Source organism: Phaenicophaeus curvirostris, chromosome 2, assembly GCF_032191515.1.
Source record: "Phaenicophaeus curvirostris isolate KB17595 chromosome 2, BPBGC_Pcur_1.0, whole genome shotgun sequence".
Classification (NCBI taxonomy): Eukaryota; Metazoa; Chordata; class Aves; order Cuculiformes; family Cuculidae; genus Phaenicophaeus; species Phaenicophaeus curvirostris.
In genome coordinates, this window is record NC_091393.1 from 46,311,359 (window position 1) to 46,328,207 (window position 16,849).

Below are 16,849 nucleotides of genomic sequence, written 5' to 3' on the forward strand. Positions count from 1 at the left end.
GCTGACAAACAACCTGAACTCATTGACTCCTGGCTGACAGTCTCGTTGTTCCATGGCTGGCTGAGGTGGCAAAATCCATAGCTGGAGTAGCTTGCAGGCACAAGCTTGATATTGGATTTTGTACAACTTGGCTGAGTGTCTTAACAACCAACCTACTACGTGTTTTGTTGCCTTTCTGTCTGACTGCTCTCCTCATCTAAAAGATGACTCGGAACTGGTGCAGAATGCAAGTTTCTGAAGTCCTAAAGAGTCCCCAAGGACAGGATACTTTTTCCAGCACAGCATTTCTGCCATGACTTTCCTCTTCAGCACATCCAAAACTCATGCTGTTGTCCTTCCTGTCTTTTCCAACTCCTCATAAGAAAAAGATAGGTGAATTTTAGTTGGAAGGTACACAGAGACTTGGGTGAGGCAGCCTGTCTAAAAAGAGCCCAGACACATGACGGAGAATGTGGTAGTTATTGGATCTTCTCAGAAGCCTTAATTGCAGAGAAGCTATCTTGAAGGACATTCCCATTTATATCCACTGAGAGCAGTTGGTCAGAAGATGGAGATGAAATGCATGAGTCCAAAGGCCTGTTAAATTATCTATATGTGAGAGCTGATTGATTGAGTGACTACTATGTGACTATTGTAACAGCTGGGTCCCTGCCTTCTTGTTGTTTTGGATACAGGGTGCAGTTGTTGATTACTATTCATCAGTATCATTGTTTTGTTAGTGGCAGACAACTACTCAGGTGTTATCCTAGGATGCTGGACAGTTGAAAGACTTGCTTGTTTTATCATTTGCAGACTTACAGAGTAGTTGAAAAAAAAAATCTATCTTTCTGTATATTTTTCAATAATCTAGGGGACACAATGTATAAGATAAACACCAATGGTTGAGAAATAACCTCAGAAAGAAGATGAGAGGGAAATAGGTGTACATGCTTGAGCCAATGCATGAGCTAAAACTGGTATCCTGGAGGTTTGAATTTTCATGCCACAAAGGGGAAGAATTTACTGTCTTGTAGCTTTTGTTAAAAGGTTATTCCAAATGATTCTCATGTAAGCCTTGCAAGGATTCAGTATTTACATAGTTCATAGGGTACAATTAATGCTTATTTATCTCTGCTTTTCACATAAAACTTCTAAAAAGATAGATATCTGGCATGTACATTGAGACTACAAGCTCACAAACAGAAAAGAGTATAGTAATATTTTCCTTTCATCTTCAAAATCTATTCCATTAATATCTATCTTCCCATGATAAGTGAAGAGGCTAAACAGTAATAATATTTGCTAACATGTAGGCTTTTCTTTGTAAATAAAGTACAGGCTGTTTAGAGCACAAGGGCAGTAGCATTGCTGGGACTGAACATTGATGTTTGGGAGTCATCCCACCTTATTACCTTGTTCCAATTGACTAGTTCATTTCTGGGACTTGTGGTTGTATTGAGAGGCCAGGTTGTGGTGGGAGCCCCAGGTGTTGGTCTTATGCAATTAAGCCCCCTTATCAAGTCAGTCTTCCTGACTGATCTCAGGCTTATTGAGTTGAATTTCCTCACGTTAGAGAGATGCGAGTCATGGAAAGAGACAGGCTTGAGGCTCACATACTGTACATTGTGCTGTTAAAGAAGGCTGTGACAAAAGCCAGTAGGAACATCTCTGTGAGGTGAAGAAACTGTGGCTTGTCTACATGGGGAAACAGTCTGTGTTGTTTCTGTGGAAAAGCAAATCTGTATTTACAGAACCTTCTTAGACACTCCTGTTGCTCTCTAAGAATGCCATGAAGAACATGGAACTATGCCCAAAGTTTTCTTTGTTTCATAAGTTTTTGTACATGTTCTGAAAGCCCATGGGGCGTGGTGGATTGCTAAGCTAGAATAGGGGCAATGACCTCTGATTGTCAGTTAAAGCACATAATTCCTTCATATTAAGGAACTGATTGCCCTCCTCCCCTCTTCTCCGTGAAAAGCAGTTCAAAATAAACTCTGGACCCTTTTCTAAATAGGCTATATTAATAACATGACTTGAGATTCAAAATATAAGATCTTGTCTAGCTGTTTGATTAACAGTTCTAACCAACTGTCACAGGACACGACTATGCATTAAGTTGTTGTCAAGGGACACTGTCATCATTACTGACACTAAACAAGTCTAAAGGGATAACTAACAAAGAAGCACCTTGGCACAAATGCTTTGCTATCTTCAAAATGTCAGCTAACACTACTGTTCAGATGCTTTGTCTGAAAATCGTGCTGCAATTCGGAAGATGAATAAGTACCAGGGTGACTAAGTGGTCAAGCCTATGGTGAGTTAACACCTTGAAAGTGTTACAGGAAGGCGCCTTCCAAAGACAAGCAATTCTTCAGAAGCTTAATCAGCTAGTTTCAGATAAACTGAATTGCCACTAATTTATAAACTATGTAGCCAAGATATCTGGTCTGTAGAGTTCTTCAAACTTTCAGTGAAAAATTTTCCCAGACAAAAATAAACTTTCACTAAAAATACATCCTATTTCTTTCGGGAATGAGGGTAAAATGACTTTTAGATACCACTAACATCCAGGTTGAGACAATTCAACCTCCCTTAAAATACAGTTGGGTTTAGTGGAACATATTAGTTTTTAAATAGTGGCAGTGTAAAGAAGCATACCTACAATACAAGGACAGGCATTTATTCATAGTAGTAACAACATGTAAGACTAATGTTAGATAGTTGTTTCTATTGGTAAAGAGCTATAATCTCTCTGAGAAGGCACAATTCTAGTAATCTTACTTAAAGATTACTAGAGTGCTCTAAAATTCAAGGTTGATTAAAATTTATATACAAATGTTTTGTTCTTCAAAAGTGTTTATGCTTTCAAAAGTGTTTGGAAACAGACCTATCAGAATTGCAAAAACAGATGTCTAGTGAAGGCTGCAATCAGCAAGACTCCAGAATCGTGGAGTATTTGCTGTTGCCATTACTCTGAATCATAGAAATGCTGCATCTATTCAAATTACTTGGAGGCTTTATGGATGTCCTTTTATGGAGGAGAAATTTGATCCAAACCCCAAACTGATTTTGTTAGGTGATTTGTTCTATTGGATCTGATCATCTCCTTAACTTATAATGCTTCTATACACAGCACTGAACTTCAGATGAGCAAGAAACAGCATCTACAGCACTGAAAAACAAAGATACAGCTTCCCATCTCTTTCCTCCCAGGTGGTCCTCTCCTTCCCTTCTGGAGATCTCTGACTTTTATCTCTTGACTTTCCAGTTGGTCTTAACATTATACTTGTCAAGTATAACATTTCTGTTAACAATGTTAATGTCAATAATGTTTAAACTCCTGTATTATGCCTTCATAAGGTTTTTTCTGAAAGGAAGAAAAAAATCTCTTTTATCCCTGCACAAAGCATTTTAATTTTGTGTGGATTTTATTGCGAAATATCTTATTTCACAATACTAGATGTTTCCTTAAAAGTACAAGAAGATCCTGGATCATTTGTGGTCTGTTAAAACACTGGAAGAAACAACTTGCATTGTGAAAATAACAGCCTTTTATTTCATGAAAATTTAGTGCAGCCAGTCTTAAAACATCATTCTGTGTACTTTTCAAAAGTAAAGTTATTTTCTGGAATATTGTTTTGTTGACATTTTAAGATGTTCATACAGCATGAATGTTGTTCCTGCAGTGAAATACAAACTTGGTATTCCATGCACTTGCTTCCAGTAAAAACGTAGTGAATGCCAATGCTTGAAGCTGTTGAAAAAGGGATATGCAGCATCTGATTGGTGCTACTACTATACAGAGCATAGGACTTTATCAAATTACGTTGACCTACATATTTTGCATGATAACAATACATACTAAAATTTAAAGACATATTTCTTCAGGCACCAAGAACTAAACTGCAAACTTCCTACTGCAGAATGGGGTAGATGCTGCAAGTGTACATGTCTTCAGAAAGTGTTTAGATATGATGAAAAATTATCTTGACTATTATTTAGTAGGAGACATTCCCTCTGGCTCAAACGTCTTCCAAGCTGGAGATCTTTGACCACTGTTTAATTTGAACTAGTACAGCAGCTGTTGTACTCTTAGACAAGAAATAATGCTGACTTTCAAAACTGTTTATATGATTCAGGAATATAAATCTGTCTAGAGATACAAGGATGTGTACTCCTAAAGCCCTTAGGCACTTTTTCAAATCTCTGTCCCCAGTTGACCAACTATTTTGAAAGCCTTTCTTTTTTAATCCGATCCTTGTTTGTATTGAATCTTGCTCACTATGAATTGTCAAAAATCAAAGATGTAAGATGTAAAAAATGTGATTTAGGATGATGAAGCTGGGCCTTAGGAATATATCTAACAGATTTGAAGGAGAGGTAGTTGATGTACTTGCACAACATCCTCTCTACATGCCTTCTGGATCGCCAATTTGTTACACGTGTCTTCTAAGAAATGAGTTTTAAGGCAGAAATTGAAATAGGAAGTGGCTGTAGACTGTCTGTGTCATACAGAGTGCAACACAGACGAGAACACAACTATGCCTTCTGTTTTTACCTAGCTTAAACCATAACACAACATTTAACTTGTGAAAGAATATTTATCTTCTTTAAAACACCGGCTAGCAGCAGTAGATGTTACAGTTTTTGAGGACTCCTCTCAGACTGATAGACATTGGTTTTAATCTCAATAGACGCAGCAATGAATCAACCTTTCAGGTCTTCAAGAAACCATTGGACCAGTTATGCTATTACAATGTTTTTTGGGTTTTTTTCTTCTTGTTGGTGAACATCCTACAACTTTTCCTCTGTAGGTACAGAAGTATCCTTCCTGGTAACAGGCTTGCTTGTGTAGACCACCTATGGTTGGTAGATTAGGTATTAGAACTGTGTTTGCTAAGAGAGGTTACACTGACAACAGCATAATGAATGTCTGCTTGGGTAGCACTAAATTATTAAAACATATTATAGTGTGCGCTTGCAGCCTAGAAGGCCAATCATATCCCTGGCTGCAACAACAAAAAAACCCACGGCCAGCAAGCTGAGGGAGGTGATTCTGCCGCTTTACGCAGCTCTGGTGAGACCTCACCTGGAGTACTGTGTCCGGCTCGGGAGCCCTAAGCACAAGTAGGAGTTAGAGTGAGTCCAGAGGAGGCCCACAAAGATAATCAGAGGGTTGGAGCCTCTCTCCTATGAGGACAGGCTGAGGGAATTGGGGTTGTTCAACCTGGAGAAGGCTGCAGGGAAACCTTATAGCACCCTTCCAGTTCTTAAAGGGGGCCTATAGGAAAGACTATGAATAGACTTTTTAGCTGGGTCTGTTGTGACAGGACAAGGAGTAATCGTTTAAACTATGGGAGGGTAGATTTAGACTGGATATAAGGAAGACATTTTTTATAGTGAGGGTGGTGAAACACTGGAACACGTTGTCCAGGGAGGTAGTGGAGGCCCCATCCCTAGAAACATTCAAGGCCAAGTTGGATAGGCAACCTGGTCTAGTTGAAGGCGTCCCTGGGGGGATTGGACTAGATGACCTGTAAAGGTCCCTTCCAACCCAAAGCATCCTATGATTCCATAATGTGCTTCCCACCAAATGCTGCCAATACATGGTCATCATGTCAGGACTTTATAGTTTAGAGGCGTGAAGGCCTTTTATTGCTGAAATCAAATAAAGACACTTTTATACAATACAGAAATCATTGTCAAGGAAGTATTTTCTCTTGCTATAATAAAGGCTTTCTATAGTTTGCATGTATTGTTGCCAGCAATCTAACAACTGCAGATTAATAGTCATCAAATTGCAATAATATATGCCAAACTAAGACTAAAAGCAGACAGGATTTTTCATTTTTCATTGATACAGGTTATATTATGTGATTAATTTATTTTCCTTATATTTTCCATATATTTTTCTTGAAGACCAGCAAAACAGCCCCAAATAGGTAATTCTTTGCAAAAAGCTTTCCTTTGTGTACTTGTCAGAAAGGGGGTGTGTTGGAGGGTAAATATAACAGATTCTGAAACAAGTAGATAAAAAGGACTAAGTAATTTTTTTCCTGACAAAGAGACAATGTGATGGGAAATTCAGAACTTGGGTCTTGCATTGTGTGTCCTGAAACTTTACCCTGCCCTTGTGTCTTGGATCTCTGCTCAGCTTTGTACTATCTCTTGATATTGGTTTTACAAATATAAACCTGAAAAACACAGTTCAGTCCACATGGTTTGATGTTCCCATAAATGCCATGGATTTCAGGCTTCATCTTAAGCATTACTGCCAGACATAATAAAACAGTTTCAGATATACCTCCAGTTCTGTTTGTCCCTTTTAGTAGAGATTTCTTCCATTTTTTTTAAGTTTTAGACATACTTTGAATGCTAATTTAAACTCACCAGGAGGATATCTCAGAAACTATGATAACTGCTGATTTTTCATTGATTTTTAGAATAGTCATGCAACAACACCAGAGAAGTCCTCACAGCAGGAGATGTGAAGCAGAGCTTCATTATTTCCCATAAGGTATAGTGTCCAGTGTTACACTGAGCAGCAATGTTCTTCAACAAGCAGCTTCAGGCTTTTAGTCCTTTCTTTATGGCTACAGAAATTTTCCTGGGGGCTAGAGACAATCAACACAAAATAGTTGTCACAACCACCAACCGCTGGGAGTTTTATACTACAATTTAAAGGTCAAGACCCAGCCAGCCTGCAGCTGATTATCACAGGCAACCCTGCAGGATGGTACTCCTCTCCTCGCAAGCTCAGGCTGCCTTCCTGCTGTGAGAGGAGCAAGGGTCTCCACACTCTGTCTGGAGAGGGTGAATATCCCACTCATTCAACAAGGTGCAATTTACACCCTCAGCCGCAAGCTCATAATTCCTGTTGGTGCCATAACCAGCTCACAAACTGAGGTCAGACAAGGATTTTGTGGGTATTTGATATTTGCTCTGGTCTTTCTAAGATGCAGGCATTTGGTGGAGATTTTATCAAGGTAAAAAAATGACAGCGAGATATGTCACAAACTCTGAGATGCAGCAGGTGGAACACTCTCTATGTTTACCATTCTTTCCTACTATATCATTTATGTTCATTTGTTTACCCTGCAGCTGCTAAAGGCTGAATGACAAACTAAAACTGACCCTCTCTGATGACTCCCTTTACAGATAAAGCTTGGAAACACAAAGCCAGTGTCAGCCACAGCTGGAGGCAGCAGCTGCATTGGCAGCAGCTCTGGCTTCCTCAAAATCTTCCTTGGTCTCTGTTGAAATGGCCAGCTTTGGAATTTGGATTTGCAACCTCATAAATTCCTGCAATTAATTCATTGCACAATAATGTCTTTTGTCACAAATTTGTTAATTTAACTATCTCCTCCCAAAGGGATCAAGCAGCTGTAGATTTCCTGAAGGTTTAACACTGGAAATGTTTAAACTCTTTCCCCCGCATTCAAGAGAAAAGACTTTTCACTCTGTTTCTTCAGCGTTAAAACTTAGTCCTTTCTGGTTTTCCCTTCTCCTCTCGTCTAGAGTACCCTGGCACCCTGTCAGTCAGCTGGTAGATTATTTTCCATGCTGGTTACTTACTTTCCACGCTTAACCTGAAGGGCCTTGGCTGTTTGTATTGACAGAGAAAGAAATGAGGAAATTGAGGGTGTTTCACGAATATTTGTACACAGGGAAGTTACCATTAACGGTTACTGAGTGAACAACTCGGGAGTTAGCTCCAGCTGCAGAGCATCCACTCTGTCTATGGAAAAAAAGGATACATTTTTGTCTGCGATGCAGTGATACATAATTTCCATTGAATCAGGAGTACATACTGTTCAAACAGTTGAGTGGATGACTTACACAAGGACAAGAAAGCAGATATCTATTTGACTTATTCTTAAAATGAATCAGAAAACATCTTTTTACATAGAAAACCATGAAAATTAAGTTTTCATTATTTGTAACAAAAACACCTGAAAGCTTTTAGTTGTCTCTGATTTTCTTTTTTTTTTGGGGGGGTGTGTTGATGGCAGAGAAGAAGGCATTTTCTTTCCTGACAGTGTGACTGAAAACAGAAAGAAAAAGAATATTTTAACTTAAAACCTGAACTTAAAACATGATTGCAGTGTCTTTTCATTTCTAGGGGGAAGAAAATGAGGTTGTTACTGCCTCTTCTTGTGCTAGTTGTCAGAAGAACATTCACTGAAAAAAACCCAACAATTTCAGTATGTCAGTTTTCACGAGTGTTTTAAAATTATCAGATTATCAGTGTTCAATTTACATTTTTCAATAGTTCAAGTGTCAAACCCCTTGAGTGTATAGTAATTTGGCTGCTCAGTCGGACAGTTGTTTGAAATGCCGCATTAATGGAATAAAGGAGACTTTTACCATAGATTCAAGAGCTTCGTTCTCACAATTTGTTGCCTTTTTCTTTTCTTTGCAATCAGTTGCAAAAGATCTCAAGATTGCACCTATGGAATCTCATTAGATGACAACAAGCATATGCAGGCAGCTCTGCAGTGAGCTCCAATCTGCCGTGAGCTGCAGCAGCACTCCAGACCAGCAGTTACATAAATACTATTTTTACGATTTATTTTAAAGGAAGATTTTAGTGGCAGCTTGACTATGCAACTCAGCTGAAATAGAAAACAGAGCAATAACATTTTAATAGAGATCAAAATCATTTCCAAAGGAAATTTTCATTTCACTACTGGCATTTTTCGGAAAACACCAATTTTGTAAAAAATTATGCAAGTACCACTCTTTTCTGAGTACAGTAAGTTAAAAGAAATCTACCCTAGGAAATAAAGCCCTAGGAAATCAAAACTATTATCACATTAGACCTGAAAGACTAGGTCTAATGTCAATAGACATAACTACACCTATTATAATAACTTCAGAAATAATGGCAAATGAGATACATTTACCAATTTTAAGCTTAAGGATACTTTAAGAGTCTTGATGCTACTCTTACACATGAGGAACGAACCAACTTAGGCTGAACATTAGGAAAAAAAATTCACAGAAAGGGTCATTGGGCACTGGAACAGGCTGCCCAGGGAGGTGGTCAATTCACCTTCCCTGGAGGTGTTTAAGGCACAGGTGGACGAGGTGCTAAGGGACATGGTTTAGTGTTTGATAGGAATGGTTGGACTCGATGATCCGATGATCCAGTGGGTCTGTTCCAACCTAGTGATTCTATGATTCTAACTGTGCTCATGGTCAGAGAGGGTTGGTAAAAATGCTAATGCCACATCTCTCCCCTGCCAAACAGCAGAGCTGAATTTACAGGGGGATCTGTACTGCCTGGATCGATGGGCTGCAACCAGCGGTATGAAGTTCAACATGGCCAAGTGCCAGGTCCTGTACTTGGGAACAAAACAACCCCATGCTGTGCCACAGGCTTACGGAAGATTGGCTGGGAAGCTATGTGGCAGAGAAGGACCTGGGGGTGTTGCTTAACAGCCATCTGAATATGAGCCAGCAGCGTGCTCAGGTGGCCAAGGCCAATGGCATCTTGGCTCGTATCAGAAACAAAGTAGCCAGCATGATCAGGGAACTGATTGTGTGTACTCAGCATCAGTGAGGCTGCATCTCAAATACTGTGTTTGGGTTTGGGCCCCTCACTCTAAGAAGGACGTCGAGGTGAAGGAATGCGTCCAGAGAAGGGCAATGAAGCTGAAGGGGCTGGGGAACAAGTCTTAATGAGGAGTGGCTGAGGGAACCGGGATTGTTCAGGCTAGGAAAAGGAGGCTGAGGGGAGACTTTATCACTGTCTACAACTACCTGAAAGGAGGTTATAGTGAGGTGGATATTGGTCTCTCTTCCCAAGTAACAAGCAATAGGAGGAGAGGAAACGGCCTCAAGTTGCACAGAGGAGGTTCAGATTAGACATTAGGGAAAATTTCTTCACCAAAAGGGTTATTTGGCACTGTAACAGGCTGCCAAGGAGGTGGTTGAGTCCCCGTCCTTGGAGGTGTTTAAAAGACAGGTAGATGAGCTGCTCAGGGATATGGTTTAGCAGTGGACAGGTACAGTTGGACTCAAAGGTCTTTTCCAATCAAACGATTCTAGGATTCTAATACTGTGCAGAGATGCATTGCGCGTCCAAACGCAGGACGCAGACCGGTACCCAAAACCAAATTCTCTCCTAACACCGCCGCACCCCCCGGGCACAGCCTAGCCTGGAGGCACTGAACCCGAAATCACCCCAGACAAGGAGAAACGTCCCCTGGCAAGACAACGAAGCTGCCCGCTGAGCTCCGGCTGCCGATGCCCGCTTTGGGCTGGGAGGAAAGCCATCTCCGGGAAGGGGCGGGGGGCAGGGACAGCAGCACCTTCTCCGCGCGGAGGCGGCCGGCGATAAGCAGGCGGCGAGGAGAGCCCGGTTGGCGGCTGCGCGCTGGGCGCCCCGCACACCTGCGCCGCCCCCGCTGCCGCCGCGGGGCTCGCCCGAGGCCCGGCGCCCGCCCCCGGCGGCTATTTCGGAGCAGCGGGAAGTCACGGGGGGCTCCGAGGCCGCCCCTCCGCCTGCCTCACCTGCGGGAAGGGGGCGGCCCGGGCGGCAGCCGCTCCGTCCCCCGCGGGGACGGAGGGAGGGATGGAGGGGAGCGCGGCGGCCGCCGCTCCGTCCCCCGCGGGCGGTGCGGGGGGAACCGGGAGCCGGCGGGCGGGGCGGGGCGGGGCCACCGGGCTATAAAGGGTCTCGGTGGCGGCGAGCGGAGGTCTAGGCGGCGGCAGCATGCAGGAGAACGGGCGGCGTGCGGCGGGGAAGTCCCGCGGGGACCGTCTCGGCGGGGCCGGGGCGGAGGACGGCGCCCTGCCGGCCGCGGCGGTGCCGATGCTGCCGGCCATGGAGGTGGCCGAGGAGCCGGAGAGAGCTCCCGCCGGCAAGAGCAAGGACCCCAACACCTACAAAGTGCTCTCCTTAGTAAGGACCGGTGGCTGCCCCGCGGCTCCGCCCCGGGGATCGCGTCTCCGCCGGGACCCTCGCCCGGGGATGCCGTGGCGGAGCTTTGGGACAGCGGGAGGCGGGGGTCGGGACGGGGACGGCGCCCTCGGCACCGGCGGCTCCGGGGAGTTCGCGGGGCGGGCGGCGCTTGGCCGGTCGTGTCGCTTGCAGACGGCAACCTGCCTGCCGGGGCGGCTGGGAGCTTTCCAGTTGGTTAATTGTACTCTGGCGGCGGAGCTCTGGGTTGAACCGCCTCGATTCTTCGGTAGCGTTAGTGGTTGTTCCGTCTCCTGCCGTGTTTTTAGGTGTTTGGTGTAGGAGGCACACCAGGCAAGAAAACAAACAAGCAGGTTGAAACACAAAAATCATGGTTGGAGAAGCTTAGGAAGTGCTTTTCAGTTCAACAGCTGTTGGAACGGGCCCAGAGGAGGGCTACGAAAATGATCGGAGGGCTGGAGCACCTCCCGTACAAGGACAGGCTGGGAGAGTTGGGCTTGTTCAGGCTGGAGAAGAGAAGACTCCAGGGGGACCTTATAGTGACCTTCCAGTACCTGAAGGGGGGCTACAGGAAAGCTGGGGAGGGACTGTTTACAAAGGGTTATGAAGGGTGAGGGGGAATGCGTATAAACTGGAGAGGGGCAGATTTAGATTAGACATAAGGAAGAATTTCTTCTCTATGAGAGTGGTGAGGCACTGGCACAGGTTGCCCAGGGAAGCTGTGGCTGCCACATCCCTGGAGGTGTTCAAGGCCAGGCTGGATGGGGCCTTGGGCAGCCTGGTCTGGTGGGAGGTGTCCCTGCGTGTGGCAGGGGGGTTGGAACTAGATGATCTTTGAGGTCCCTTCCAACTCAAGCTATTTTACGATTCTGTGACAGAGGAAGTGTAAGAACTCAAAGAACTCAATTTTTTGCTGAATTAGACATACTGGGGACTGAAAGTTTGTCTCAGAGTTTTGAGAGGCCCCAGTGGCCAAAGCCATTGTTAGCAGGTAGGTCACTTTCTAGTTTTAGCCAAACTGCTGTATTATAATTATCCTCTCTGTAGGGATGTGAAAATAAGACCTTCCAGACTGCCTGGAGTGATCATTGTGAGGCTAAAATCACTATCAAGGTGAAAGAACTGAGGTATTCTTGGAAGGAAGCGTCAGAGGAGCTGCAGCGGACTTTATTATGTATCTGTATATACATCTCCATAAGCAGTCTTCCTTCAATGCGATAGTGTGTTGGGATCAAGATGTCTTTCTAAATTTATAGCTTTGTGCTCTAGTTACTATTTAAAATGAACCATCCACCATATCATTGCAACTGTGTTGTTCCATAATTTCTGACATAATGGGTAGCAAGCTGCATTTCCCAGTGTGTTAGAACATTGTAAGGGAAACAGCAATATTCATGCAAGGGTCTATGGTAGCTTCCATTTAGAAGTCTTTTGGGGAACTATTCCGATTAAAAGCCCTCTTAAATAAAAGTAGCAGTTTGTAGCTTGTTCCATTGCTTAATTGTCTTATGGGGAGGTTAAGGTGTGCCAAAGAAGCCATTGCAATTGGATGGTGAAAACAGGTCAGCTTTTTTCAGGCTTAGGAATACGTAGTAATAGCAGAAAAGAATAATATGCAGTTCAAAACCTAAGCTGTTCATAAAGGCTTGTGGTGGTAGGATGAGGGGGAACAAGTATAAACTGGAGAGGGGCAAACTTAGGCTTGATATAAGGAAGAATTTCTTCACCATCAGGGTGGTGAGACACTGGCACAGGTTGCCCAGGGAAGCTGTGGCTGCCCCATCCCTGGAGGTGTTCAGGGCCAGGTTGAATGGGGTCTTGGTCAGCCTGATCTAGTGGGAGGTGTCCCTGCCCATGGCAGGGGGATTGGAGCTAGATGATCTTTTAAGGTCCCTTCCAACCCAAACTATTCTATGATTCTCTGTTTCTTGAGGGAGGATGTAGTTAGATAAGGAAATGATATAGAGTCACCTCCACTTGTAGCAGTGCATAATTCTAAGTTCAGCTGTAGGTTTTCTTGCAATGCAGCAGCAACAGAAGAGTTGCCTGCAAAGGTCGGGTTCTGTAAATTGTGGGACAGGCCTACAGAAATTTATTAACCCGTGGGGCTTTACTAAGGCAACAAAATGAAAGCATCCAGCTTTGAGTAGTCATGATAGATGGTGATCCTTCTATTAATTTATGTTGGTTTATGTGCTCACCTTTTCAGTTTGTGTCTTGCTGGTTTTCTGAGCTTGGGCTTTGAGGTACAAAGGTACAACGAGCTGCCTATAGTTTCTGCAGGCTCACCTGCTGCCCATGTGTGACTGAGCAGCATGCAGCTGCCCAAGAGCTGTGTAGTTCTTGCTTAGGTTTGAGGTTTTCCATTCCAGCTTGCCAGTGACTCTCAGGCACTGCATTTTGGTCTGATTCACTCATTCCGTTAAAATAATTTTTTCCATGCATTTATAACAACTGAAACATTGAGGATAAAAGTAACAAAATAGGTAATGTTTATTTTTAGCAGTTTCAGGCTTTCTTTGTCAGAACTGGAAAACTAATTTAAACTGATACTTTTGCTTAGAAAATTTCTTAAGGAGTTTTTGCAACTTCAGAATTCCTGATCAGAAATAAACTATCAAAAAAATCCAGGTAAGGTCCAAACTGAGACTTTAAAGCGTGCTGGTCTCCTGTGAAGTGCAACTTGAGCATTTCGGAGTGCATAAAGATAATAATACTTCAAGATTTTAAAAAACGCTGTGGGATTACACTTAAATATATTTTAAGTCTGGGGTGGTTTTTCCTTGTACTTTTTTCATTAAGGCAGTTGAGTCTGTTTATGACTGGTGTTTTAGCACATGTCAAACACTCAACAGTCTTCTGAAATGTCCTTTTATTAGATTGCCCGCTGCGATTAATTGAGAGGGTAGCTAGAACTTCTATAATAACTGTGAATTAAGAAAATTTTACTTAAAAAATTAGAGATGGTGTAAACTTGTGGCACATACTCCCAGAAACCTGCTCTGTTTTATGGCTGGATGCAGTGGCAGTGAGAAGCAATCCAGGATATGTGGTTGTACTCCTGTGAGTTTGGTTACTTTTTCTTTTGGATAGTTAATGAACTCTTTGTCAGCCTAAGAATCAGAATAAGGCAGTGAGTGGGACAAGACCTTGTAATCATCTGTGAACTGAAGCCAGTGAAGGTTACTATGATAAGCATACCAAGATGGCATCCTTGGGAGCCTCTGCACTAATCTTGGTTGTCTTTTTATCTAGCAGTGAAAGCTAAGTGTGTGGAGCTGTATCCAGGGACTGATAAACCATGTGAAGACTTCTTTCTGTGTAATCGGCACTTGCTAGATCCTACCTGGAATAAGGTGTCTAGGCTGGTGTCCTCAGTTCTGCTTGAATAAGTTCAGCAGAGTGCCATCAAGGTGGTCTGAGGCTGGAGCCCCTGTCTGTGAGTAGAGGCTGGGGGACCTGGGCTTGTTAAGTCTGGGGACTGGGTGAAGAACACCTAACAGCAGCTTCCCCATACCTCTGAGCACATAGTCAAGAAGATGTAACCTGGGTCTGTATGTTGTGCACAGTGGGAGAATGAGACAACAGCCATAAATTGAAATGAGATATCCATAATAGATAATTATCCTGAGTGATTTCTTCCCTTTAAGTGTCAAAACTGGCTGCAAAGAGAGATTGTACTGTCTCTATCTTTGGAAGTCAAGTTTTCAAGAAAGCCCTGAGTAGCCAAGTCTGAATTCAGTTTTGACCCAACGTTGGGCAGGAGATTGGACAAATTTCTTGAGGTCCCTTCTAGAGTTATGGTTCTCTAAATCTGTTTCCAGTTGCCTGTTGGTCTTCATATAAATTTTAGTGTGCAAGATATAAATTACTAGTAAACACCCATTTATCATAAACCGGACTATCTTGGCCCAAGGGAGAGTGTCTTGTCAATTAAAATCTGCCACTGCTGCAATTGGGAGATAACCTAACTACAGAGAGATCTCTTGGCTATCAAGATATCCAAGTCCAAAATAACACGTAGCTGCTCGCTTCCTGCTCATACAGAGAAAGATGTTTGCTGTGTCAGGATTCTGGAGACAGGTGTAGGTTTTCTTGAATTTTTGGGTTTTTGTCTTCCACCATGGTGGTGAAGGTTTGAAAATAAATTTTCCTTATGCAGGTGTCTGAAAGACTCCTTGTCAATTTCCTCCTAAATATGTCTAAGGATGCCTAGGTTAGCACTTTTTTTTTTGGCAAAAGGCATTGCTGTGTTCTCTTCTTCATCTGCTGTTGGAGAAGAGAAAATGGGGACCCACTAGTGAGAGAGCAGGCAAGGAATGGATTGGACTTGTGGAGAAGCAGCATGTTGGCTTAGACCCTACACAAGCTGCTTCTGCTATTAGGTTAGAGCTTCTGACAGGTGTGATCATTGGGTGAATTTCTCTTCTGTCTTGTGCCATTGCAGTTATATCATTGTGATGTGGTCTTGATTCCACAAGATTCCCCGTTCGTAGGGGAGGGACTGTGCAGAAAACTAGTACCAAACTCTGGCACTTTCCCTGTGTGCTTTTTGTACAGGATAGAGAATTAATGTTACTTATGTGAGAAGGCAAAAGATGATGACAAAGTGTTCAGCTCTTGTGATCTGGAATGTGGATATTGACTTCTGCAGACCTTGGTGTGGATATTTTTATGGTTATTGGTCAGTTCTTCAGCACTGGATTTGAAGACACTGTACTTTGCCTGAGTTTGGGAGGCCAGGGCACCACGTTCAATTGTTCCTCTAATCTTTTTTTTGACCATCAGCAAATTATTCCACTTAAGCTTTTTCTGTATGGTTTTGCTTTATGTATTTTGCCTTATTTTATTTCTAAGTAGTGCCTACTGAAAGTACTTGGTGCTGAGAGTTTTGAGTTGAGGTCAGATGGAACCTTTGTATTCCAAGAAACTCCACACAGCTTAACAATAATAATGAAGTGGTTGACTTAGGCAGTTGTTTATTTTTTTTTTTTGTGTCAAACAACCTCTAGTGAAATAAGTCAAAAATAATAGTGACAGGATGACCATAGTTTAAATAGACTTAAGTGCTTTTGTTTAAGAAATATGAAATCAGTTCCTGGCCTGTCCCCAATATTTTAAGTATTTTGGAGGAAACTTCATCCCAGTGTTTGGGAGCAAGTTCTTTTATAGTAAGTGTAATGCCTGTCTTTCATCAGCATTACAACTCTCCAGCTCCAGTAGTGTTTTGTTTTGTGTTCTGAAGATACAGTGGAAACTTATGTTTGATAGAAGTTTTTTTTATTGCTTGCTGTTGATATTGCTTAAATGCAACTGATTGCAGTACAATTGCAACTATAAATGCATGCAATAAATGTTGCTTAATTTAATCCATCGAAAGAAAATTCAGGCTTTGGCAAATGTGAAGATCACTGTCATTCTTCATGTTACTCCTTCAGTTGCATTTTTCAAGGAAGTCTTTGTAAATAATTCTCCCTATACACAGGGAGCTGTAAATCCACAATTTATTTATTCTTCAAGTGAGTACTTTTATGCTGGGTATTGAAGGCAAAAATCATTATCTTGCTCTCATGCAGTAAAGCTAAGACATATTTAGCCATTCGAACTCTGGGGGGTTTTCAGGGTTAACATTATCTTGCTTTACTTGCACTTTATCACACAGACTTGGTGAGCATATCTTATACTAGATGACAGAAGCTGAAATAAAAAATATATCCGCATAAATGCTTGCAGGAATTCAGGCTTGCCTATACATAAACAAAAAAAACCCCAAAGCAAACAACAACAAAAAAAACAAACAAAAAAACCCAAACAAAAAATCGCCACCAAACGCTTATAGTCTTCACCAACGGAGAATAGGGACTATCTGTGTTAAAAATTCTGATAACTCATTTCAAATTTTATTGCCAGACTAGGGTAACTTTGGGAGCAGCTGTGCTGCAG

The 16,849-nt window shown here is 42.5% G+C and overlaps 1 protein-coding gene across 1 annotated transcript in view; it reads left to right on the top strand.

Annotated features, from left to right (window-relative positions):
- Positions 1-10,699: 10,699 nt before the first annotated feature.
- Positions 10,700-16,849, top strand: part of ENPP1 (ectonucleotide pyrophosphatase/phosphodiesterase 1) — a 58,408-nt gene continuing 52,258 nt past the window's right edge. The window contains exon 1 of the mRNA XM_069851914.1: positions 10,700-10,888. Within this exon, the coding sequence (XP_069708015.1) occupies positions 10,700-10,888 (189 nt within the window). The remainder of the gene's footprint in view (positions 10,889-16,849) is intronic.